We start from the raw sequence: 27,044 nt of genomic DNA on the forward strand, positions 1-27,044 counted from the left end.
TGTAATAGCTGATTGCCTCCAGAAGAGGGAAGCAACATATCACAACTCTTAGTGACCACACATTAACGCTACTCTGTTTACTGAAGCCCTGCCACGCCCGGTGTATTTATGTGTTTTGTGTGTATGTTGTTGGATTAGGTGTTGAAATATTTCACCTGCAATTTGGATCAGCCCTTAATTCTTTACAAAGACATGTAACAGTCCAAGAAAGGAATGCCCCGAGGTGTGAAGACGAAAGAAGAGAGCAGAAAAAAATTAAACTAACTGATTTTTTTTCCAGACCAGCCTAAACTACAGCATGTTTCTTTCACCTGGCACATGAAGTGCAGGTATATGCCTCAGGTGTCAGTACAGTGTGTTAGTTTGCCTTGCCTATGTGCATTATAAGTGTGTGTGTGTGTGTGTGTGTGTGTGTGGGAGGTGGGGGTGGAGTGAATGAGCTAATTAAATGACTCCACAGGAATGCAGCTAGATTTACAACACCTATAATTGCACTCCTCCCTCAGATCAGATCCACGTTTCAGGTCATATAAACTTGTGTGTATGTGTGTGCGATGCTTAAACACTGCAGGGAGGAGACTCGAGAATTCGACTCCACGCATGTCACTGTTAGCAAACTCGCGGTAACCGAGGGCAGCAGTGGAGCAGCGTTGTCACCGTGCTGCTGGTGATTTATGCGTGGCGTACTCCAGATCGCTCACAGTCACACCTCTCCGTGGCGTCTACACACCGCGGCTTCTGCGTTACTATCATCAGGCGCCAAATAAACAGCGCAGCTGGGACATCTGTAATCTGGCCAAAAGTTCATTCACAGCAGTGACAGCTTCCAGTACATTCAGCAGGACAGCTGGTATTAGACACTAGAAAATGTTTCAGATACTTTCATCTCCAGTTGAAAAGGCTGTTTACAATTGCCAGATGGTAAATCTTTCCTGCAACTTCAGTAACCTTTGCACAGAAGATGCTTGTTTATCAGTAGTGTCCTCAGAAAAGAAGGGGAAGATAGAATAAAAAAAAATAGAGAGCCTTTAATAGATTTCTCCTGAAATCAAACATATTTACTTGATTTTAGTTTTTCTCATTTTAATTCAACAACTCTCAAAATCAGATGATTTTGAATGAAGCAGCACCCTTTCAGTTCTAGCTAAAGTGATGGCTTTTAGCAGCTGTTTGGCTGCTGCTGGCTGTTTGATTTAAGTATGTCCTGAAAAAAGCAAATAGGTGCATACAGCCTATACATCCTCCTCCTTTTCAGCATTTTGCTGCTATTGCTGTGCTCCTAGCACATTAATAATTAAGCTTTCCTGGAGATTTCATTGACCTTATCGTCCACGTTGCCCCGCCTGACACCTATCCTGGTATTGTTAATCAATAGCCCACGAAGACATTCCTGTCATCCCCCCTGTCTGGTCTTTACAGCCAGCCGTAGACTGGGATGTAAAGGGATGGTCAACAACAAGTACTCAGGTAGGCAGTCAGTGGCATTTAAATGATGTTTATTTGGTACTAAGAAGCCCAAAATGTGCCAAGAAAAAAGTTCCCACACCATTACACCACCAGTAGCAGACTAAGCTGCTGATACAGGGCAGGATGGAGCCGTGGTTTCATAATGCAGCAGCAGAAATCGAGCTTCATCAGACCAGGCAATATTTTTCCAGTCTTATATTGTCCAATCTTGGTGAGCCCATGCAAACTGTAACCTCCGTTTCCTGTTTGGCTAATTAGAGATTTGTGTTAACGAGCAGTTGAACAGGTGTCCCTAAGAAAGTGGTCAGCGAGAGTATATTTTTGTGTGTTCATTTTTGTGCAGGCTGGAGTAATTTTACTAAAAGCTATGCATATAAAAATGACAAAATCCATTCTGATCTCAGTATCCATACTGAGATATATTAGATTTATTTGCATACTAATATTGAGAAGGTCGCAGAATATAAAACCTCTAATATCTGGCTCTCTGAGAAATTTACATTTAAATATCAAATGGAAACAGTAGTCTGCACAGAAATGCTTCCTCTCTGACTTGTAGGAAATTACTGTTGAAGTTGTTTTGCTCTCAGTTCCTGATTATCTGGATACAATTTACAGACATTCCCCTGCCCCCACCTTCAACTCCTTAGAGTCCATTTACCATTAAAAAGATTCATTAGAGGAGATAATTACAGTCTTCACCTCCCCAGTTTTCCTTATAGGTTTGCTGGTCTCCCTTTACTGAAAAACAGTTTATGTTTATCAGTGAATGAATTGTTGGAAAATTGCCATCTTTTTTTTAGCTCTGGAGGGAACTGTTTTATAGTTATTGTACTTGTCTTGTGAACTGATACATAATAACATTTGCGTGCACGCCCGCTTCTTTTTCTGTGCCTGTTCTATTTATATTAGTTCACTTGTTCTTGTGGCAGTAAAAAAGCAGTAATACATTCAGTCAGCCTTGTATAAATAAAGGTCAAATCAGCTGCCTGTCAGTCTTGGCTCTTGTTTCTAATGATTTAGGAATGCTCCCAGCTTTAATAAAGGAAACATGAAATATGCCAGCAGTATATCTGTGAGGTGTTGACGCTAACAGATTCGCTGGATGTGTGCTCTCGACGCTGATCCCTGGAGTCTGTGGAATCTTGGGACTTTCCCCCTTCGGGAAGGTCTGTGGTTTTTAATTGAGCTTTTATTTCTTCTTTGCGTCCTCGCTCATCATCCTCCTTCATTACTGCCCTTCTCTTCTTCCTCTTTCCTCCTCTTTTTGCTGCCTTTGATTTTGCTGCTTTTATCACACATGTTCATGTAGATGTATTCGTATTACATGTAGTCCATTATCTTCTTTTTTATCACTTCATTCTGTTGTGGGCGAGGCACATGTGCCCTCATATCCTGTTTGTGTTAGCAACAGATTCTCATACCAGTCATGCAGTAAAAACAAACCAAAAAATAAAAAAATAGAATCCAATTCCAATTGAATGTACAGAGGATTAGACGGCACGCATCTTATGATCTTTTGCTGTTCAGAGGCAATCAATGTAGGCAGTTCCCATGGTTACAGAGTTTGAAATGTTTCCTTTGTTTATGTAGCAATACAGAAAAAGATATGGTGCGTGTCATATGGAGAGATTAATGGATTAGCCGGCTAACTTAAGCATGTAAGTTTTAGAAGTTTTATAAGGCTTGACCACTTTGTTTCCTCGTGTGGATCAAAGGATTTGAGAAAACTTCTCCCTCTTACAGACGTTGTTCATTGCAGTGAAAGCTGAGACTCTGTTGCAGCATTCCCAGCAGCATATATCTGAGTGCAGCGCACGTCTCTTTGACCACACGTGAACACGAGAAAGAGATATTTCATGGAAGACAGTAAGAAAGAAAGTATACAAGTGCAAACGGTCAACAGGAGCACACAGGGAAAAATAAGTGATTTATTTACTAAATGTTACACTTTTTCCCGTAGCAACTGCGGTTGCTTTTACAGTGCTTTTTTTTCCTCCTGAAGCATTTATAATGCATCCTCTGAAACACAAGATCATATTTTACCCCTGTACCAGTTTGAGGCTAATGAATATGTCAGCAGTATAATGTTTAATTGATTCTCTTCACTTCAGTTTTGTTTGATGGCACTGATGCTGCATTCTTTTCCCCTTCTGCATCAGATCATTTTTGCCTCTCTATTGACCTGATTTTCCCATGAGGATCTCTGGTCTCACACTTTATTAGTAAAGCATGCAGCTTGATCTTTTGATGCGATATGCGTTTGGCTGCCTATTCAATGTGAACTTGCATGAAGCTAGTTGGGAAAATCTTCTCTCACAGTGACAGCTGATAAGTATTTTTGTGACATCAGTTATTGCAGATAGTTGAAGCCAGGTGTGATGAATCCAGGCACAGATTTAGAGCTCGCTTAATAAGGCCTCAGAACAAGAATGCTTGTGAACATGAAAACTTGATCTGTATGAGAGCACAACAACAATCTGAGAAACATAATTGGAGGCTTTATACACTGTGAAGTTTCGCATGGGACCTTATCCCAGACCAGCAGAGTAAGCATGGCTCCAGAAGATGGGGTCTTTACCACCGCACCATCTCTTGCCATTAGTCAAATCATTTTAGAGTCATCCACCATGTCTCTGCTCTTTGGTTCCCACAATCCCGTTCCCTCGTTGCCATAGCCAGAGCGTGTTTGTGCTTTTGAGGGTGTGGACTCGGTGGTTACTGAGTTGGTGGTTGATTGTATTAGCTAGCAAAGCTGGTTTGGAACATGGAAAAATGTGACTCATGAACTTTTGTTTCTTCTCTGTTGCTCTTCTCCCACTTCATCTTCCTTTTGATCCGCCTACCCTGACATCCCAAACAGACAAAATGATGTGATCCTTGCCTACAGCCCGCTGCAGAAAGAGCCATTAGTATGCGAGATGATCAAAGATCACTCTCAGCCCATATAATAAATTGTATTGCAGAATTTAATTTGATGGCACCATTTTAAAAACATGCTTTGTTTCTAAGCTCTAAAATAAAATCACTTCCTTTCAGATGATTTTAGTGTTTGATGCTTCTACAGCAGGTACCAGGCCAAGCTGAAATGTTCAGTGTACCCCAGTAGGTGATTTACACCACATCAGTGCACTGTATTTTAGGATAATACTGTATGCAGTTTAATTTACATAATCATTGGTCACTGACTGTGCAATCAATACAGTGGAGTAAAAGATGAAAGAACTAAAGTATCTTAAAATATAGAGAAAATCATCCTTTGCAAATGAAATCAAAGTTTTCTGTATGGGAAAATGTGATTTCTGAAGATGAATCATTTTACAACCTTGTTGAAAACCACTAATAGCAGTTACTGTAAGCAGTCCATCTGTTTTCAATTAAATATCTGTGGAGGAAAAAAAAAGATGACATGAAAATCAATCTGCATAAAGATGAGCTCATATCTTCAGTGAGTCCGTTAGTGTGCAGTAAATGGTGACTTGCAAAGGGTGTGTGTGGCTGCGTACTGTCAGAGGTGTAAAGAACAGATTATTAAATTCTAAATTGAAGACTTTGTTTAAGGTTTAGATTAAGGTTAGATTAGAATTAGGCAAGTAGTGATAATGACTCCACAGAATCCATATGAGCCAATGTAAAATCCTCTGAAGTAATGGGAATATGATTATATGCAGCGTGTAGTGGCAATGAATCCACTACACCCAGATTGAACACACTAGTAGGGTGAATGAGGAGAACTGGAGCAGGAGAATAACACACACACACACACACACACACACACGCTCTGACAAACTGGGGCAGAAAGTACTGCATGTCTTTCTCATGTTATGTCTTTCTGTAGTTATGCAGGTCGTGTGGTTGGCAGCACTTTAAAAGCCCAGAGGGAGAACCCAGAGCTGACCGTGCGTAATACAGATCCCATCCTGAAAAGCGCGAAACAGAGGCTGGAACACCTGACACAGGTAAACGTTTGCACCCAGTGTTCTCACAGTTGGTTACTCTCAGGAGAACCTTGTAGAGCAGGGGTAGGGAACTCCAGGCCTCGAGAGCCGGTGTCCTGCAGGTTTTAGATGTGTCCCTGATCCAGCACACCTGAATCACATATAGAAGTCATTAGCAGGACTCTGGAGAACTTGACTGCAGACTGAGGAGGTAATTCAGTCATTTGAGTCAGGTGTGCTGGATCAGGGACACATCTAAAACCTGCAGGACACCGGCTCTCGAGGCCTGGAGTTCCCTACCCCTGTTATAGAGGGATGATACTGAAATGTTTCTCACACTAAGAAGAGTGGACAGAGCAAGACTTCCTAACAACTGTTGTCCAAACTGTCATGTAATTGTAGAAAAAGCCATGGTCCCCATGATGATTTATTATGAGCTGGTGGCCTTTCTTCTAGTGCTGCAATCAATATTTCACTCTGAAATGTGCAGTTCAGAGAAGATGGAACCTCATATTTTTGGGTCTTTCCTTCATCTTTTAGGAACACTATAATGAAATAAATATTCATACTTTAAAAAAAAATCCTTTTGTAGTATCAAAGTATTTGCTTGCTGGGGTGCGGGCGGCGCCGGTTCGCGTCCCGGCCCGGTGCCGATTTGCTCGCGTGTCTTCCCCTGTATCTTTCCCCCATTTCCTGTCTCTCTCCACTGTCACAAAAAGCTGCTGTGGCCAAAAATGGGAAAAAAAAAAAAAAAGTGTTTGCTTGCTTACCCTGTAGAAAAAGAGTGTTTTTTTTTTTATTGTTTTCTTGGATGATTTCATAACTACTGAGCATTAATAACTCCTGTTCTAACCTTGGTCTTGACACTATGTGGTTGGCATTCTGTAAGAACGATGATACCTGTGTGTGATGTGTGTGTGTGTGTGTATGATTGTGTATGTGTCCTCTTAGGTCCATCTGGCCTTCAATCACCCAGTACCACCTTGTGTGTGAAGTGCTGCTTAATCCAATAAGCTTAAATGTCATCAGCACTTGAAACAGACGTAGATAATAACATTCAATAAGAAATTAATTAATTCAACAATTAAACTGGATTTATGCAGCACTTTCAAGGCTGTGCCCAGTATGGTAATACGGTGATATAATTTGTGTGAATGATTCATAAAATCATATGATCCCACAGAATGATACATGAATCTTATTCATTATTGGGATTCATTATTATTTGTGCTGTGGACCATGTGGCTTCGGACCTTTCAAGAGTGAATGAGACAGACTGATATATCATAAAACACATACTGACAAAAAATATAGTTTGGTGGTCATTACAGGATAGGGCCGGCATTATTCTGTATTTTTAATATTATCAACAAATGGCAATATTAAAATACATTGTGCTATTCTTTTTGTCTTGATTATGTTTACCTTGATTTCTTTTACGTGTGTTTATTTCTGTGTTTCCATGTCCCTTCATGCTCATTAGATAAAAAAAAAAAAAAAAAAGATTATACACTGCTCAAAAAAATAAAGGGAACACTCAAATAACACATCCTAGATCTGAATGAATGAAATATTCTCATTGAATACTTTGTTCTGTACAAAGTTGAATGTGCTGACAACAAAATCACACAAAAATCATCAATGGAAATCAAATTTATTAACCAACAGAGGCCTGGATTTGGAGTCACACACAAAATTAAAGTGGAAAAACACACTACAGGCTGATCTTTGTTGTAATGTCCTTAAAACAAGTCAAAATGAGGCTCAGTATTGTGTGTGGTCTCCACGTGCCTGTATGACCTCCCTACAACGCCTGGATGCTCCTGATGAGGTGGCGGATGGTCTCCTGAGGCCAGACCTGTGCCAAAGCATCCGCCAACTCCTGGACAGTCTGTGGTACAACGTGACGTTGGTGGATGGAACGGGACGTGATATCCCAGATGTGCTCAATCAGATTCAGGTCTGGGGAACGGGCGGGCCAGTCCATAGCTTCAATGCCTTCATCTTGCAGGAACTGCTGATACACTCCAGCCGCATGAGGTCTAGCATTGTCCTGCATTAGGAGTAATCCAGGGCCAACTGCACCAGCATATGGTCTCACAAGGGGTCTGAGGATCTCATCTCGGTACCCAGGGGTGAAAGTAGTTTTAAATTCTTGCCGGTACTATGACAAACACACAATATATATATATATATATATATATATATATATATATATATATATATATATATATATATATACTGCCTGGATAAGGCAGAGATTAGAATCAGTTGACAATGTGGAATATATTTTTGTTGTTAAGGAACTGAGATGTTTGCACACACTGTACACTTAACACAACTGATGACCACCTCCACGCATTCTGGCTCTGTCCACCAATAGAAAACTTCTGGACAGAAATAACCACCAAACTTTCTCAAACCTCAGTTCTTTTGGCAACCACTGTGTTTTGGAGCTGAATGCGCTCTCATGTAGCGTAAATGAAATCTCTGGTCATAAGCAGTGTTTTTGAGCTGTGCTGTGTTGTGGAAATTGAGCAGAATAACATGAAGCACAATTAGTTCATCTCTACTTGCTTTTAATTTAGATAGTTTATAACAAGCAGACTGACATTAAACATAGTGGTGAACGTTTTAACCTGTTAACTGGCTGAACCAAAATCACCTGAAAAAACTTCGCCCTCTGCTTATCGTTGGCTGTGGAAAACCCCTGTCGTTGCCCGTTAACTGGCCGTGTCCTGTCCTCTGGGATGTAGTGCATTTTATATGAAAGGCTAGGCCCTCCCGTTTTGATTGACACCTCATTCAGCCAATCATATTAAGAAATGGGTTTTCCAGAGCCAATAATAACCAGGGGGTGTCACATAGCGTGGTTGATTGGCCGAACGAGGTGTCAATCAAAATAGGAGAGTCTAGCCTGCCATATAAAATCCACTGCATCTGTCCCGTAAGTGGAACGGATGCAGTGGATTTTATGTGGCTGTCTTCGATCTCTGAGGGGAGAGAAGCTAGAGATTTGAGGCGCCAGCATAGCACTAACAGTTCAGAAACAATTTGAAATGAGAAAAAAAGCAATTTATTAACTGATTACGTCGTGTTTTACACTGCTTATTGCTAGCGGATTCATTCTGACCCAAAGTGTAGCCGTGACCGGTTCTGAATGACAGCTTTACAGCAGACAGCCGCTCCTGCACGGTGTTGGTGCTGTGAGCACAACCCCCATCTGTGGACGTCGGGCCCTCATACCATCCTCATGGAGTCGGTTTCTAACCGTTTGTGCAGACACATGCACATTTGTGGCCTGCTGGAGGTCATTTTGCAGGGCTCTGGCAGTGCTCCTCCTGTTCCTCCTTGCACAAAGGCGGAGGTAGCGGTCCTGCTGCTGGGTTGTTGCCCTCCTACGGCCTCCTCCACGTCTTCTGGTGTACTGGCCTGTCTCCTGGTAGCGCCTCCAACCTCTGGACACTACACTGACAGACACAGCAAACCTTCTTGCCACAGCTCGCATTGATGTGCCATCCTGGATGAGCTGCACTACCTGAGCCGCTTGTGTGGGTTGTAGAGTCCGTCTCATGCTACCACGAGTGTGAACGCACCACCAACATTCAAAAGTGACAAAACATCAGCCAGAAAGCATAGGTACTGAGAAGTGGTCTGTGGTCCCTACCTGCAGAACCATTCCTTTATTGAGTGTGTCTTGCTAATTGCCAATAATTTCCACCTGTTGTCTATTCCATTTGCACAACAGCATGTGAAATTAATTGTCAATCAGTGTTGCTTCCTAAGTGGACAGTTTGATTTCACAGAAGTTTTATTTACTTGGAGTTATATCGTGTTGTTTAAGTGTTCCCTTTATTTTTTTGAGCAGTATAGTTCTGATTGGATGTTGTGTCCTTTGAATTATGATTTCTATCAGACTGGGGGTTTTTTTTGTTGTTTTTTTTAATTTGGCACTTTGATCTGGAGCAATAAAGGCTCAAGTTTTGTTTAGTATTCAGTCTGCAGTTTCCTGCACCGTCCTCCACTCTATAATCCACGCACTGCTGGGACACAGCAATGACCGGACATGTCACCCAACTCAGCAGTGTCGCTCATTGATGTATTTTTAATAATTTTTAAAGGGCGCCTATTATCCAATGGTGTATGCTCATATTAAATATGGCTGGAGTTTTAAATAATGAGGTCAGTGTTTTTACAAGTAACTTCTGTGAGTGGAAAGCTCAGGCTTTAGACTGCTCTTACGGCTCAGCTTCACAAAGTTTCCTATTTTTGGGATAGCCTTAATATTTAATTCCACTTTAATTGTTTTTGGTAACAATGGAGCGCTGTGGCAGGGAGAAACGACACGTCAGGCTTTGGTTGGAGGAGTTACATCTAAGTGGCATCAGTTAGTTGTTGGTTTTAGTCTTTTCATTGAATTTGTCAGCAGTAATGGGGCATTTTTCTGATATTTCTTTTAGTGTAATATTCCCTTTTAGCCATTATCATGAAACTGATGAAGACGGTGATAAGATTTCATACTGCGTATGCCCTTCCCCTTCGTTGATACTGCGTCATGCTATAGTTATGTAGGCCACGGTTCCACGGTTACATGTACGTCCTCGTAAGTGTTTGAAGAAGCACATGTGGACCACAAAAAAAAAAAAAAAAAGAAAAAAAGAATTTAGCTTCTGCGTTCTGATGGGTGTGGAGACTGTTGAAAACATAAAAATTTTGATTTTTCCTGTCATTAAAAGTAACCCAGTAACACGCAAATGTATCAAAGGTAGTAAATGCGTTGTATACACCTACTAAAACTTTGAAATATAGGAAGAAATTATGCCCTCCTAGTGATAACCACTCCTTTTAAAGAAAACCTGTTAACCTCTGTTTACATAAGTCTTGGTGATGGTTATGAAAAAATCATTGCATGGGACATGTTACGGCCTAGTTTTCTTTCTCTCTCTTTTTCTTGCTGTTGAAGCTTTTTCTGTACTGTCTAATTTTAGTGGTAACTCCATTAATCATGCTGCATTTACATGGAGAAAATGCCAAGTCAGCATCCCCCAAACCACAGACACACAAACATGCACCACACGTGTACCATGTAATCGTTTTTTTATGGATGACATTTGCTTTCTTAGGCTCATTAATTCAATCTAACTTGTATACTCTTGGTCATCTGTGATTTAAAGACTATTCAAGCTTCCGTTAATCTCGACATGCAATTCAGTGCAAACGAACGTGCACTTAGATCAATGTGTTTGGATGCGTGCCCTCTGGATCGATCGCAGTGATGCTAACAGACCACAACATGAACCAAAGGGAAAGGTCTGATATTTTCCATTCCGAGGCGTGTGTGGGCTTTCCATCTTTCAGATAAATTGAGAGGGTGCGAGCCTGTGCACACATACAAACAAACTCGGTGTAATTTGAAGCCGTTAAGAGTCGCCTTTGGAAATCCACGTCCTGGGCTTTGTTTCTTTTGAACTCGCTGCTCTGGTGCCTTCTCCGTGGGTGAAGCCATTCATCTGAGGCACAGCCATTAATGCATACCATTTATTAATTATTATTCATGCCTGTCATATGTGCCATTTACACACTCCTACCAGAAGGATGAGAGTAGAAAGAAAATCTGAGACAGGACAAAGAAGCGTCCCTGGAATTTTAATTATTTCTCCGACCAGGTTTTGAAGGTCTGTCTTTCTTTATGCCTTTTCCTTAGTGTCTTTTTATCTTTCACTGCCCTAATTTGTACTGCGTGTTAATCAGACCTTTGCTGCAGTGGCTTGTGTTTCACACAGGCTTTGCTGTCTAATGGGATTTTCTTCATGTAACCACTTGTCTGTACTCACAATTAAAATTTGTAGGTGCATGCACATCCAGTCAAGATGAGATTAATCGACCTTGTGGGTCTGCCCTGTGCAGAAGGGGCAGCGTTCTCATCACTGCTCATCTCCCTTTTTTTATTACGTGACAGCCAAAGATGGGCAAAGAAGGCTTTGTTCACTTTGCTCTTCCTGTTGTAAGTTGGTCGCTTAAATTGATCCTAATTTTACTGTGGAGAATTTAATGTGTCTCAACACAACAACAAGGTGCTGGAAACATTCCTCAGAGATTTTAGTCCATATTGACACGATTGCATCACACAGGTGCTGCACGTTCATGATGTGAATCTCCCATCCCATCACATCCCAAAGGTTGGATTGAGATCTGGTGACTTTGGAGGCTGGTTGAGTACAGTGAACTCATCGTCATGTTCAGGAAACCAATTTGAGATGATTTGAGCTTTGTGACATGGTGCATTGTGGTCATAAAGGGATGGATATGCTCAGCAACATTACTCAGACAGGCTGTGGCCTTTAAAAGATGCTCACTTGGTGGGATAATTGACATTTGAAATTTATTGCAGTGGCTGAAATGCATCACATGCATTTATTTTGAAAAAAGCGTCCAAAGGTAGCTTGTCAGTAAGCATGATTGTCATCGGAATGGTTGGAATTGTCTTGCTATCTTTCATTATTAAGAATTAATCTAAATTTTAGCCCTCAACCTCTGCTTAATGCTAATTTTCTTTATTTGTATTTTTGGAATATGCAAAAGTTGTCACCTCAGCCACTTCCAATAAGTTTTTCTCCAGTCATTAATTACATTGGACAGACTATTCTGGAGTTGCCACACTTGAATAATTTTATTTGTTGGCTCTGTTGGTTTCACAGAGGAGTTTCAGTGCCACATGGCCCAAATCCTGTTTAAATTTCAGACTTTCCACATGACTAAGAAAACAGTCCTGGTGGAAACAGTGCTGTAATGTATTTTTGTCCTCCCTCAGCCCTAATTTGCAGTCCAATGACATGATGGTGAATCACCATACAGAGTCTAGTACGTCTCTGTGTCCCCTTGGACATGCTGTCATATAATAACCTTGCTTCCCCTTGGTTTCACGGCTGCTATACACCTACTCTGTGGTGGAGGCCAGATGCCCCTCTGTTTGCATCCCACTTTCTTTTGGTCCTGTGAGGAAACTCGCCCTGAAATACAGGCAGGATTTTAAAATTTGTGTGTTTTTCTGATTGTATATGTGCACTCCATGACGGGAAGTTGCACCATTGTTTGTTAATCATATAAAGTGATCCATGATGTTTTCTTACAGTCCATTTTTGAGTTAATTTAAACATTTTTTCTTGATCCAAACACAAGCATAGGTATGCTGCTACTGTTTTCATTGTTATACTGACATAATATTTGCCTACTAAATAATTTCCCATTGGGTTTCAAAGTATAGAGTGACACATTATGTTCATGCGCTAAAGGGATTATATTTGGTAGGCAGAGTTAAGTCATCTTTAAACAGGAGAGAGTCAAACAGACTTTGGCTGCTTACCATCTGAGACAGCTCTCACCCTGCATTTTTTTTGGAATTATAAAATCTCAGACAATTTGCTGTTTGCCCTTTTGTTAATCATTACAATAGACGCTACAACTTTATGGCATCACAGTAATATTATATATATATATATATATATATATATTTTTTTTTTTTTTTCCTTCATAAAGCTGGTGTTTGCTTGCCTTATCTCTGTCCTAAGCTGGTCATAGTGTATGGGTGAAAACCATATAACTTAAAATTTGATGACTTTTTTTTTATTATTAGTATTATTTATATTTAGGATAATCATATTCCAGTCATATTGAATCAAAATAAAAAGCTGATAACATAAAATTTTTTAGAGACATGAAGTTTTTATCTGGCATCACAATTATATGATATCCCACAGCATCAGCACTGACCTAAATAAGCTGTGGAGAATGTAGATTCTTGCTGTCATAACATGCCCTCAATAAACTTTTTGTGTGATCTTTGACCTGGTTTTCTAGTCTTTCATTGTGTTCTTTCTAGAACATTTATCGTGTACAATACTGTGCAGATCTGTTTGGCTACCTCCATTTCTTTAAATTTTGCTTCCAAGGAAGGTCTTTCAGACATGATCTTTGGACATTAGCTGCTTTTTCACTCATTTTCAGTCCTTCTCAGATGCAAGAACTGGACATCCCTCGTGTTAGACACCTAACTCAAGGGATGAACCAGTATTGTAGCTACACATAACACAACTTAGCAGAGAAACCCTTTTAAATTGTATTTTTAGACACTTTGTTGCTAGCAGCCTGTCACAAAAAAGCATCTGTTCCCATTTTTTTTAGTTGAATCTACAAAAATGGCAAAGATAACACAGTTTGACAGGCATAAAATTAATATTTTTTCCTCCAGCAAGGTGATTCTCAAAGAGCTATCAACAGAAAACTTCGCATATCTCAGCATAGTGTGCAATATGTGCTAAAAAAAAATGGACAAGTGGAAGACAAAAGGAGTGGAAAGCCTAAAAAGCAATCTAAAGCAGATAAGCAGTATCTGAAAGTCATGTCCTTAACAGGAAAAAAAAGCCAGCAAAGACCTGATACAGGACCTGAGAGATGCATCTGGTCCTTCAGTTGATCAATTTACTTTTCACCGACGCCTCATCAGAAATGGTCTCAGTGGAAGGGCGGCTGTCAAGAAGCCATTCTTAAGGAAGGGAAACAGGGATAAAAGTTGAGCTACGCCAAATTACACAAGAACTGGACTGAAAATCAGTGGCAATAGGTCTGATGGAAAGCTGAATCCAAATTTGAAATGTTTGGTTCAAGTCATCATCAGTATGCATGGAGGAGGTCAGGAGAGGTACAGCAGATGAATGCAAGTGTCTACATCCACCTGGAAAACATGATGGAGAATTTTTTCATGGTTTGGGGCTGCATTTCAGCCAGTGGTGTGTGTAATCTTGTCAAAATTGATGGAATTGTGAATGCAGGAAAGTACAGTCAGATTTTGCTCCACCATCCAATTGTCATGGCTCGGCTATGTGGCAGGCAGAGTAGGACCCAATTGCAGGACTCTGAGGACAGGAAGTAAACTTAAACTCACAGGGAAATATACAAAATGCAAATAGGGCTGGAGCCAGAAATACAAAACTTGAAGACAACAGGGAAAATATGAAGCAAGGGAGCACACAGCGTGAGGGGAGGACATAACAAAGAACTGCAGAAAACTGAGGCCTTAAATACACACAAGGTAACTGGGCAGAGAGGACACAGCTGGTGAAAACAAGACACAGTTGTGCAGAATCTAACTAACAAGACAATGGGATTACAAAAGGGGAAAACAGACACCCACTGAGACAGGACACAGAGCGACCAGACACACATGGGGACATGACTGGGAAAAACAAGGGACCACAAAAGAGGATACCTGAATCTTACATAACAGAGATCCTCAAAACTCCTGCACATAAACCAAAATATGAAGAAATGAGGGGAAGTGCAAGAATTTTGCACACTACTGGTATTTAACAAAGCCACGGGGAATTTTACCTTCATACTATGAAAAGTAGAGTTCAAAGTGCACTGGGGGTTTGCACTGTTAAATTTTATTTTATATCCACTCACAATCCATAGTTAAAATCCACAGCATCAGTATCATGGGATATATCGTAGTTTCAATAGCAAAATATCACCAATTTAGCATATAGAGTAGGAGAAACAAGCTGATAAATTCAATGAGAACTTAAGTTGTCAAGGGTCATATCATCATGTGGGATAGGTGGCTGATCAAAACAAGTTAAAGCATATGAAAGGTCTCCTTTTTGCCGACAGTTTGATACCAGGCTCATCTTCTAGCTGTATGATAATAATTTTCTAATATGCACTGCAAAATGAAAAGAAGTGGGACCGGATATGTTTTATGAGAAGTTCAGGGAGCGCCCAACTGATTTCATGTTAAAAGTGAACCACGGGGTGCCTGGGTGGCTTAGTGGTGAAGCCGGCGACCACATGCACACGCCGCGTTGCGGTGCAGGCGGTGCGGGTTCGCGTCCTGGCCCGGCGTCGATTTGCCCGCGTGTCTTCCCCTGTATCTTTCCCCCATTTCCTGTCTCTCTCCACTGTCACAAAAAAGCCGCTGTGACCAAAACTGCATTAAAAAAAAAAGTGAACCACATCATACAGGTAATCAACTGCTAGTATACACTACTCACAAAAAGTTAGGGATACTTGGCTTTTGGGTGAAATTTCAGGACGAGCCTAAAATGCATTCAAACCTTTACAGGTGAACTTAATGTGACCTTCTCTAAGCTTTTGAATGCACATGTCCAACTGTTAAATGTTTCAGAACTTTTTGCACAAGTTGCTCTTCTCATTAGAGAAAAATTCACAATAAGTGTTTGATCCTCGAATCAACCAATGAATGTCCTGGTTTTTTTGTTTCAATAAGTTGTTTGAGATGAGGAAATCACGAATGCATCCTTCATGATATAATATCACTGTAGCGAGAACTTTTTACATTTTCCATAAATTTCACCTGGAAGCCAAATATCCCAAACTTTTTGTGAGTAGTGTATTAATATAATAGGAATATAACAGTATATAGTACAGTGGTGACTGACAAACTGACCAACATTTCTGTCTCTCCACATTTATTAACTTCATACCATGAGCATGACTACAAATGTAAAAGTTTATCTGTGTGTGCTTTATTTAGGAGCTATTAGTGGAGCTGGGCTGGGTGAGCAAAGCAAGAGGAAGGGCAGAGGAAGAGGAGGGAGGGAGTGCCCAGACAGATGGAGGCAGTGGAGACAACTGTGATGATGAAGATGGCTGTGAAGCATCTGGTGAAGAGAGCGGTGAGTCACACACGCACACACACACACACACACACACACACACACACACACACACACACACACACACACACACACACAAGCACATAGACAAGCATGCAGAAACAAACATTAGCAAACATACACCCACACATGTACGCAAATGAGTTGGTCCAGATTTGTAATGTTGTCTTTTGCTTCTGATACACACACACACAAATAATAAAAGACAATGTGTGCATAGTCCATTGGTATTTATACGGTAGAGATTTAAAATACTGCAGCCTCCACATATTGTGTGCCAGCAGGAAAAAGCCCAGAGGGAGGGATAGTACCAAGACATGGATTCAACTATCCTCCCTCTTTCTGCTCTTCTCTCGCTTTTTCCATCTCACTTTCTGCTGGTCTCTGCAGTTTGCTTCCTCCTCAGCCAGGATAAAGGATGCACTAACAACCAGGTCACACCAAAAACAGAAACAGAAAAATAAAATATAATTTACGTCATTTATCTCTGGACTTATTCATCGTGCATATGCTTATACATAATACATGGGTGTCACAGGGAGAACTGGGACCCGTACGAACTTTGAGACAATTCCACAGAGTGAGTGGAGTTCAAATTTACTTACATTTTAATTGCTAATTTGAGAAAGGATGTTCTGGGTTGAGTGTACTGGCCCAGTGTAATGTTTGTTATCCCTGACCTGAAAAACATCTCAAGGCCCTGTGTTTCTCAAAGCATGTAATGTGCTCACTGTAGATCTCCTTCTCACTGAGGGGTAAAAGGAAGATTCGGCTAAAAGAACTGGCCCCAAGTAGAGTTAGGGGGAAAAAATCTGAGCAAGGAAATGTTGCTCAGAAAAATAGCTTTGAGCAGCATGGCAAGTAAAGCAACAATCATAGTAACTAAAAGGTATTTAATATGCTAACAGGGACTATTGTTGTCATGGTCCTGGGCCTTTTGCCCAATGTTTTAAGTTTTTGTAGTTGAATTCTGTTGTTTAATTTCTTATGGTTTAGATTTTTAGATTGTTATAGTTTACTGTTATAGTTATTAAGTTGCTGAATCCCTTGTTCTCATCTTCCCCGTGTTCTTGTGTTCCAGTGTCTGTGTCTAGTCTTCTGTGTTTTTTGTCTTTCCCTTTTAGTCATATGTTTAGATTTCCTATGAGTGCCAGCCTCCCTATATGTCATCTGCATTGTGTCGTGTTTGGTCACTTCCTGTTTTATTTTGACAGTCCCTTGTCCCGTGTGCTTTGTGTTTAGTTTTGCTTCCTTTGTCTCATTAATGTATTCCATTCACCTGTGCTCCTCACCTGTTGCCTGTTCCCCGATTATCCTTCTGTGTATTTATTGTCTCACTCGTTCCCTTGTCTCTTGTCGGAGTCTTGTTGTCTTTGTGCTGTTGTTTTTGCGCCTGTGTTCTCCTTGCTCCTCGTATTGTCTAGTTTTCCCTCAGTTTAGGTTTTGTAGCCTGCCTTGTTTTATTAGTTTGTTTTATCAGCCACAATAAATGCTCACCTTCTGTTAATTCACAACTGCCTGCTCCTGAGTCCTGTGTTTGGGTCCTCACCTCCACACATGGTCTACTCCCACGCACCGTGACAATTGTGAGCTGTTTCAGCTGAGAGAAGATCTCATAGTGGTTGATGGAAATACTATACCAAAGGTTTGTGAGACCATTTTTGAGCCAATATTTATTTATGTATTTCTTTATGGCTTAGTACCACCTTAACAGCTGTGGCTCAGATGGTAGAGTGGGTGATCCACCAGTTGGAAGGTCAGTGGATCGATGTGTGGCACTTCAGTTTGCATGAAGTAGCCTTAAGTAAGATGCTCCTACAGCTGTTTTATCAGTACTATTTAGATCTATAGTGTGTGTGTGTGTGTGTGTGTGTGTGTGTGTGTGTGTGTGTGTGTTAGGCACAGATAAAGAGCTGTATGAAAGTGTGTGAGTGGCTGAATGAGTGCTCAGTTGAGTATAAGGGTGCTATATAAGCAGCAGTCCATTTACAAAAATGGTGTAAACTGTAAACAAGTGTAGAAAATGTTTTCAGCCTGGAAAAAGCTGGATTTCTCTTCTTTTTGGTTAAAAAAAAAGGTGTCTTTATTTCTTTCAAAGTAAAAGTCTCATTTAGATTAAAAAAATCTATTTTTCAGAAGTGACCCGGGTATGAGTCCTTACATTACAGCCATAAGTGCAAACAACACTCGCACACTGCAAACAACTGAACAGTCCTTATCCAATAAAAGATTAAAGTCAAAACAAAATTTCAAACCAATTTCAGTGTAAAATTAAGAGCAAGCATGGAGGACATGATGCTAACATCCTAAATGGGGATTTGCTACCATGTATGTGACCCCCCCCCCCCCCCCCCCCCCCCCCCCCCAAATCCTTTTTAATTTCACACTAGAAAGAAGAGCACACAAAAAAAAGAAACACATTAACAGCCGTCTCCCATGTAAATTGTGAAATGCCACTATGACGGTGTGTTTATGTAGTACGCATTTAGAAAACAAAAGGCAGCTGGACTGAATTCATGTGTTAAGAGATGATGAACAGACAGTATTGCTGTTCCCAAAGCTCTCGCCGTTTCAATGGGCCCTTGTTGTTTTTTGAATAGGCATGAGTCTTAACCGTTTAGCTGTACTTCTACCTACAGCTGTTTTATCTGTACCATTTAGGTCTAGTGTGCTATATAGCAGGTCTTAAAGCTAAGGCATGCTACACAAATGTTTCTTTTCCACTAGTACCTACTTGACTCGATATGACTTGGTTTTAGGGTTTTCCATTAGCTGGCAGTACCTGCTACTTTTTTAGTACCTACTCAGCCAGGATTCCAAGCAAGCTGAAAATGTGGCTAATGACTTGTCAATCACAAACCTTTAGCCAGTGAGCAAGAGGTTTTCACAGTCAGACCGCCCTTCCTCCTCACATTCGATTTTTAGCTCCGCTGTCGAGGACAGACGACAGTCAGCGAAGTCCATCGTCCGTCAACCTTTTGCTAAATTTGCTGCTCCTCGGTCGTTTATATTTGTGTCTTCTGAAAAAAAATACTCTTTGAGTAAGGCTCTACAAAATAGGGCAAACAGATTTTTGACTTTTTGTATTTGTAAACAATAAAAAATAAGTATCACCTCAGTGATTGTTGACCTACAGTCAAATTAGTTTCCATTCCTGTATATTACGTATTGAACAAATAAACTATTGGACAGCAGAGCTCTATAGGCCAACAGGTCTCTTGTTTGAAACTAAGACGGTGACGGTGAAACTGGTAATCTCTTCAGGATGCGACTTCAGAAGCCAAGGAACGACGTCATGGTATCTATGTCCATTTTTAATGCGGTCTGTGATTACTTCAAACAAGTCTGCATTTGATCTTAATCGTGCAAACAAAGCCGATCATTTGCGGGACATTAGTGTCACCACCAACCAAACACGTGAAGGACAAAAGCTCCTCTCACAGAAGTGTTACTGTCACGAGGAAGGCTTGATTCTCCACATCCACCTCTGGCTGGGAAAACTCACATGCTGATTAACTGGCCAACATATGCAAAGAAACCCAAACACGTTCGCGGTGACAGAACGTTCCATGACACGCACAAGTGGTTTCTGACTGGAATCTCAGAGGTTGTATTGGAAGACTTTGAGATCAAATCACTTTTTAGTGTGTTATGTAGTTTCATTAGGATGGAAACGGAGACTGGGAAACTTCAGTTGAATTGATCAGGTCATACATATAATCTGATAAATAAAACAAAGGTAGGAAACCCCTGCTGGATAGGGTTTTATTTGACAAAAATCATTAACAGTGATATTTCAGTGCCGGTGGCAGAAGATTATAATTGGTACTTCGTTTACACACATCACTCCTATTCTTTGTATTTTAGAAAATATGCACATCAGGATTATTTTTAAAGCATTCAAATAGTGTCCACATGGTAGTTGTGACTAGAAAGCTGTGTTCATTCACTGTAACACCTCTCTGGGGAAAGTTTGTGTTCTTCACCCCCTTATTTAAGGACTCTAAAAGAAATGCATTTGTCCGTACATTTATTACACCCTTTCCGCTAACCTTGATGTGTCACTTCTGTGGAAAGTCAAACCTCCCGCCGGGCCCGAAGCAGGTGTGTTGGATATTTGCAGAGAAAATTGCTGGTTATGATTAACCGAGCCAGTGGCAGCGTGTTGGGATCATGTCTCTCAAGCCGCAATGAATTCCTGGAGAGAGAATCACAATAAAGAGTGACAGACGGGGATTTTCTGCATTTCCTCTCGCTTGTCAGCATCTCTATGCATATAAACAAGGCTCACGTGCACTGGAGCTGAAAGAGTGATGCTGGATCGGCTAGAGCCCACAAATCACAGCAAGGCTTGCACAAGTCATTTTTCATTTATTTATTTTTTATTTGTACTTTGCATACCTGTACAGTAGACTAAATCAGTACTTCTGAGGTAACGTATAAATAAAATACCCTCAAATAAATAAATTCAGGCTACTCTGTTTTTTTTTTTAATGGTGCAGCTGCCACTAAATCTTTGCTCTCCAGCTTTATCTCTTTAAAATTCTGCCTACAAACCACTTCTCTAAATCCGAATCACTGAAATGTGGAGCTTATTATTTCACAGGAAAGGAATAGCACAGAATCCAGACTCTGCTTGCATCAGAGTCTGTGTGGATGCGTATGCACAAATAAATCTCTATGACCTCTTGTTTGTGTTCCCAACGTGTTTCACCCAAGGTGTCTAAGATTTAAGTGTCTTTGCGTGTAACCCAGCATGGTTTCTCTGCCTCTCTGACTGACGGGAACAAATCCAGTACTGTGTTGCTGCTTGACTTACAATGTCTGTATATGTGTCCTTTAACACACACACACACACACACACACACAAATACAATTGTGTTTTCCCTCTCCCTCCCTATCCCCATCCATCAGATTTGAGAAAAATTACGAATGTATTCTTTTTCTTTTCTAATTATTTTGACATAATTGCTTCTTGGCTTTGTTGAAAGCTGAGATGGCATAAGGGCTGTGTGTGTGTGTGTGTGTGTGAGTGTGTGTGTGTGTGTGTGTGTGTGAGAGAGAGAGCAGCGAGGGAGGTCTGATGCCGGGCGATATCAGCGAGTGGCAGAAATCAAGCCTCAAAACGGATGTGTTTTATTTATGTGGGCTATTGAGTGAGAAGTTATTTTAGTTGTGCCGAGACAGTATGCAGCCTATTATTATTTGATTTAAGTCCATTTTCCACATCAAGGCGCGTTGATCTCAGCCAGGAGGAGGAGAATCACTTGGCAAACAGCGCTCGGTGATCAAAAACAAAGGAAAAAGCCAGGCATCCGAACACATGATCAGTTAAAAGCAGCGAGCTTAAGTTAGAGCTGTCTGTGCCATTAGACAGAGACCGTGAACTCCAGCCAAACTCATACTGGAGTTTATTCGCACACATTGTTATCATCTGTTTTGAAAACATTGTTATACAGAAGGTTCCCGAGCAGCATTTGTTTCACTATGTCACCAGTAAAAAAGGATGCGTGCCTATAGATGCAAAGATTGAAGCTAATGCAGCCTGAATTTCCTATGGATTTCTGCATCAGCAGTCAGATATGGCTTTCCTCCTTGTAGTTTATTTAATAGTATCAGTTATTTATTACTTTGCAGCAGCATAGTAATTTTATTCTTCTGTTCTTTACTGCTCTTCTTATGCTGTTTAGTCATTTCTAGCTCTCTCTTTTTCTGGAATTCACCAAACTTAAACTGATTGATTTTCCTTCCTCAAACGAGCACAATCCCTTTTTGAACTGCCCCATCTCCGATCTCTCTGTCTCCCTAGACATCCAGGTCCCATAACGTCAATAATGTAAATGTAATCTTCTCTTCTCTTCTCTTCTCTTCTCTTCTCTTCTCTTCTCTTCTCTTCTCTTCTCTTCTCTTCTCTTCTCTTCTCTTCTCTTCTCTTCTCTTCTCTTCTCTTCTCTTCTCTTCTCTAACAAATGAAATGCCATGTCACCATAATTGCTGTACTTTAATGTGGGGGGGGGTTGAATACCTCCAGGTATCCATGAGTCACATTACAACCAGTAATACCACTCTGGAAAGAACCAAGACCACAGGCTGGTTTATATTCTATTACGTATTCACTGGTAATATATTCAGGAACTCTTTAAGCACAAGAGGCATTTGTGTGTAAGTGTGTCTGTAAGAGAATGTGTGAATGTACAACTCGCAATGGGGTGCTCAATCCCTGTAGCTATGGTTACCAGGTGGTCTTTCCTCCCTTGGGTCCCTATTTGATGACAATGAAGGAAGAGGAAGAGAGTAACACATGGAGCGATAAGGAAAGTAAGGCGGTGTGGGAGGATTCATGCCATCTCTCTTGGCCATGTAGCTGTGTATCTGTGCATTGTGCATTTCCTTATTTTGTCCTGTGGAATCTGCAAATGCACAGTCTAGTTTGCAGTTTGTGCCAGCCTTTGGTTCTGGACATAAACCTGAAATAAATAATAGATATACAACAGGATATTGTACATATTGTTCCACATATCTTCCCTCCATCGTGCCTGCCTTGCTCTGTTGGCCTCTCCCCCACTTCCCTGGAGCCAGCTTCGCAAAGCCTTTAGAAGCTATTTCATCTTAAAGGGAAAGGCCAGTGTTTTCTAGTGCCTAAAAATGCTGCCCCTCTGCCTCAGGACAGTTTGATCAGCATTCATAAGCATCCAGTGCTGTCTAAAGGGAGCCAGGAAGAACAATAAAAAGTCTGGCAAGCCTTCTAATCGGCACTGGTGACTATAAAAGTTCCCAAAGCGAGCCTTGGGATCGAATTGATCAGTGCTATAAAATAAAACTGCTTTCTTTGTACACGCATACACTGGAGATCATCAGCATGCAATGAATGCAAACAATATCCTACTGTTGCACTGCTGGTTTATATTTTGGTTCCACAATATAGACTATGACATTATTGTTCTATTGTGTTATATTTTCACTTGTAGTCACTAATAAAGACACAAATGAGTAGACTCCCTGAAAGAAGAAAGAATGTTGACGCTGTTTTCCGGAGAATTGATTGGTCAGTGTGTGCTGGTCTCTTACCTCCACCTTATCCTTTGTAACCCTGAAAATTCACAGTTAAACCTGACGTTACCCTGCTATAAGCCACTAATTCTGCATCATATGGATGTGGATAACTACCAAGCTAAGCACTGTTACAAAAAGAAAAAAAGGCTTATGGTTACTCTGTTGGATTCTTTGATCGGGGAAATTTGCTTTGGACTTTTCTTTAGCTTCTGGTTCCAGATGCTTTTTGTTGTCAGTGACTGAGTTATGTATCACTTGGCAGGTCTTTCCCTTTAAGCTGCCACTTTTTCTTCTCTCGGCTCTTTTTAAAATTTTTTAAATTTTTGATTTTGTTGCTCAGGTCTCACAGCTTGAAGTGTACTGACTTTAACTGGTGCACACCCTTAAACACCCAGAGGGTGATGGGGGTAACAGTGGAGGCAGAGAGATGGAGAATCAATCTCGTATGTGTGTAGTTGTGTATCTTGCTTATGCTAATGTCAGTTAGGCAGAGTTTAATGATAGCTCCTCAGGTCAGGAGATGCAGCTCATTAAAGAATTATGCATTCACTTTGCTCTCTTATGCAAAGCTCTCTGTTCTGCTCAACATGTGTGAGATAAAAGTAGAAAACCTGACGCGAGATACTGAGAATATCTACCGAATAGGTCGGCAGCACGATTAATTCGCTGCGCTTGCACTAACACACCCATAACCTCTATCAAACATCTTCTCCGCTAGCTCTCATGTCCCGTTCACTGCCTGTCTGCTTGTCTATCAACCCGTCTGTTTGCTTATTTCCAGCCTGCCTCTCTTTATCTCTGACTTGCTGCTTGTCTCGACACTTGAGCGGGTTTGTTCATGCAAATCTGATTTAGCGTCATCTGTGTATTAGTCGTCTCTGCAAGGGTGCCATTATGCCCATACTTGACCTTTTGAAGCAGCCCGCTGCCCTTGCTTTGTCTAGCTGCACCTCCCACAACATCCTCGCTGGCTGCAGTTGATGTATAGCCTTCAAAGAGCCATTCTGCTCTCTTCGTTCTTTCATCCGCCTCTAATGACTGTCAGTCCCACGCTGCATTCATGTTTCAGTCTTCAACGCTTTTACTGTTTACCGCAAAGGTCTCGGTTCCGCTTGAGGCTCCGAATAACCTCCACGAGTGTGACCTTGGAAAAATGCTCAGTTGCAAATCAGATTATTAGCTGCTGCAGTGATTTATTTGAAAACAAGCAGCAGCCATTAACCGGGATATTTTTTTCACTGAGGACCAGTCATTATGGAGAAGCTAACTAGACTGTTGTACACTCTCATTCGATAAAGCTGTAATGTCAGAATTTTACCCCGAGCAAATGACATGACCCTCAGCTAGAACCACTACAGCAGATCAAAATGTTCACTTATTCTGTGGAATATCTCAGCGCCTGCTTGATGGATTGGCACCACATTTGGCGCCAATATTCACCATAACACTGTGCTGTAATGACTTTGGCGATTCCCTTACTTTCCCTGCAGCGCTACCATGAGGCTGACATTTCAGGCTCTTGCACCTTCATGTACACCTTTAGAATAGATTCTAATCAATTTGATGAACCCTGTAATTTTTCATTATCTTACTAATAATGATGGAAATCTTTTTATCCATCTGTTCTTCACCTGTCTCAAATGATTCACCCGAAACTTTGTGGGTCTGTTGGCAGGGATCAGAGTTCTGTAAGTGCACTGCTGAGTCGTTTGGATGAGCGGTGCCCATATTTAGACTAAAAGTTGTTCTCTGTTACAAGTGTTTCCCTTCCAGTGGCTCCTGCCTGCTCCACACACACAGACACACACACACACACACACACACACACACACACACACACACACACACACACACACACACACACACACACACACACACACACACACACACACAGACATGTTTCTTTTCATTATCTTTGTGAGGACATTCATTGGCATTAATGCATTGCCAAGCCTCTTACGTGTAAGTTTAACTAGTACAAGAAGTCTCAAACCCTATACTAAACTTAAACTACTTCTAGCTGTAGCCCAAAAAAGGTTTTTTTTTTCCATTTTTCCAAAATCAGATCCCTCTGATGGTCTGAAAGTCAAACTGGTTCTTATAAAAATGGAAATGTTTTGTTTAACTTTTTCATCTCTTTTTGGTCTGATCTGGTTTTCTTTGACAACTGACCTCAATACTCGTGGTTTGGATGAGCAATTCTCAACAAATGGTTCACCCACCAGTCTTCCTGTTCTGCACAGCAGTGTTTTGAACAGGCACACACACACACGCTCAGCTGTCCTCTTTTTTAATACAGTAACTTAATGACTGCCTGCATGCGAAGCATTTAAGAGACATCTATAGACTGTAGCCACAAATCGTGTTCACGCTCTGGGGGGCTGCAGTAGTCAGGTGAAAATTTTAATGTATCCTTCTTGTTTATGAACTACAGCACTGAGCGTCTGCTGTAATTAGTATTTTCTTGGTAGTTAGAAATTCTTAACTGATGATCTTAGTGAGTAAGTGAACATAAAATCTTATTAAAGTGCTTGGAAATCTTCTTTTGGCTGCTCCCTTTAGGGGTTACCGCAGAGATCATCTGACTTCATCTCACTCCATCCTTAGCATCTTCCTCTGTCACATCAACTCTCTGCATGCCCCCCTTCACTACATCCATGAACCTCCTCTGTGGTCTTCCTCTTTTCCTCCTATGTGGCAACCTTTGTCTAATATATACACTGTCCCTCCTCTGCACATGTCCAAACCATCTCAGTCTTGCCTTTTTAACTTTGCCTCCAAACCTGCTCAACCTCTGATATACTCATTTCTAATCCTGTCCATCCCGGTCACTCTCAGTGAAAATCTTAACATCTTCATCTCTGCCAACTCCAGCTCCGCCTCCTTAAGTGCTTAGAAATATCATGGCAAATTACCCAAAAGGGATGAGGGTGGATGATTTTAGTGTCTATAGATTCTCGCAACGAGTAAGTTGACCAAGCTTACCTTTTTCGTTATACTCTTTATTTTTATATTTTTGGGCCCTTATTAAGATAGAACTGTGGAGAGAAGACAGGAAAGCTGGGAGCGAGAGCAGGGGAAAGACACACAGTAAATGGCCTCGGGGTGGATTCAGGCCTCTGCGATAGCCTTAAGGCATATGGGTCGCCTATTCAATGCAGTGAGCTATACTGGGAGAGACAGAGTCTTCTTTTTTAAAGTCAGTAAATAACAGGATGACTGCAGTGAATGATATTGCAGTACGGCACCCTTCAAGGTTGCAACAGGATATCAGAATCATGCTGCTTTCATTGCAAGGTTGCGTTTAAAGTAGTCATTCATGTCGGGACGTATAAGTTCAAAGTACACAGTCTGCTTCTTTCTTTCTTTGCTTTTTTAAAATTTTGCTATCATAATATAATTTGATTCTAATAAGCACTTGCTGAGGGTATAATCTACAGCTACCTTCTATCATGCTCTTTCTGCTCTGTGTGTGTGTGTGTGTTTGTGTGTATGTGTGTGTGTGTTTCCTCCCTGAGGAACTGAGGCTGAAGTAATGAAATGCTCATTACTGATTCAGCTGGAAATGCTTGGGATACATTTACACGCCTACACACACCAGCTATCCAGACGCTTTTCAAGGTCACCTCGCATCATTAGCTTGTGTGTGTGTGTGTCTGTGTGTGTGTGTGTGAATGAATGCGTCGTGTATATGAACTGAGGAACAACAAGACTGCGCCTAATTGGGGCCTAAATTGACAGTTCTGTACAGTACACCACAAGCATTTGATACCACACACGGATCATTAATGCGCTGTTTCGGACACACACACACTTAATACATATACAGCTTCACCTTTGCTGTCAGTTCATTGTTAACTTTGGCCCCTCAGATCACGCTTCCCTGACAGCC

The 27,044-nt window shown here is 41.0% G+C and overlaps 1 protein-coding gene across 1 annotated transcript in view; it reads left to right on the forward strand.

Moving 5' to 3' along the window:
- Nucleotides 1-27,044, forward strand: part of LOC115778845 (glypican-5-like) — a 61,221-nt gene that overhangs the window by 26,576 nt on the left and 7,601 nt on the right. Inside the window, exons 8-9 of the mRNA XM_030727197.1 lie at nt 5,306-5,426; nt 15,958-16,099. Of these exons, the coding sequence (XP_030583057.1) occupies nt 5,306-5,426; nt 15,958-16,099 (263 nt within the window). The remainder of the gene's footprint in view (nt 1-5,305; nt 5,427-15,957; nt 16,100-27,044) is intronic.

Source organism: Archocentrus centrarchus, chromosome 4 (assembly GCF_007364275.1).
Source record: "Archocentrus centrarchus isolate MPI-CPG fArcCen1 chromosome 4, fArcCen1, whole genome shotgun sequence".
NCBI classification, from domain to species: domain Eukaryota; kingdom Metazoa; phylum Chordata; class Actinopteri; order Cichliformes; family Cichlidae; genus Archocentrus; species Archocentrus centrarchus.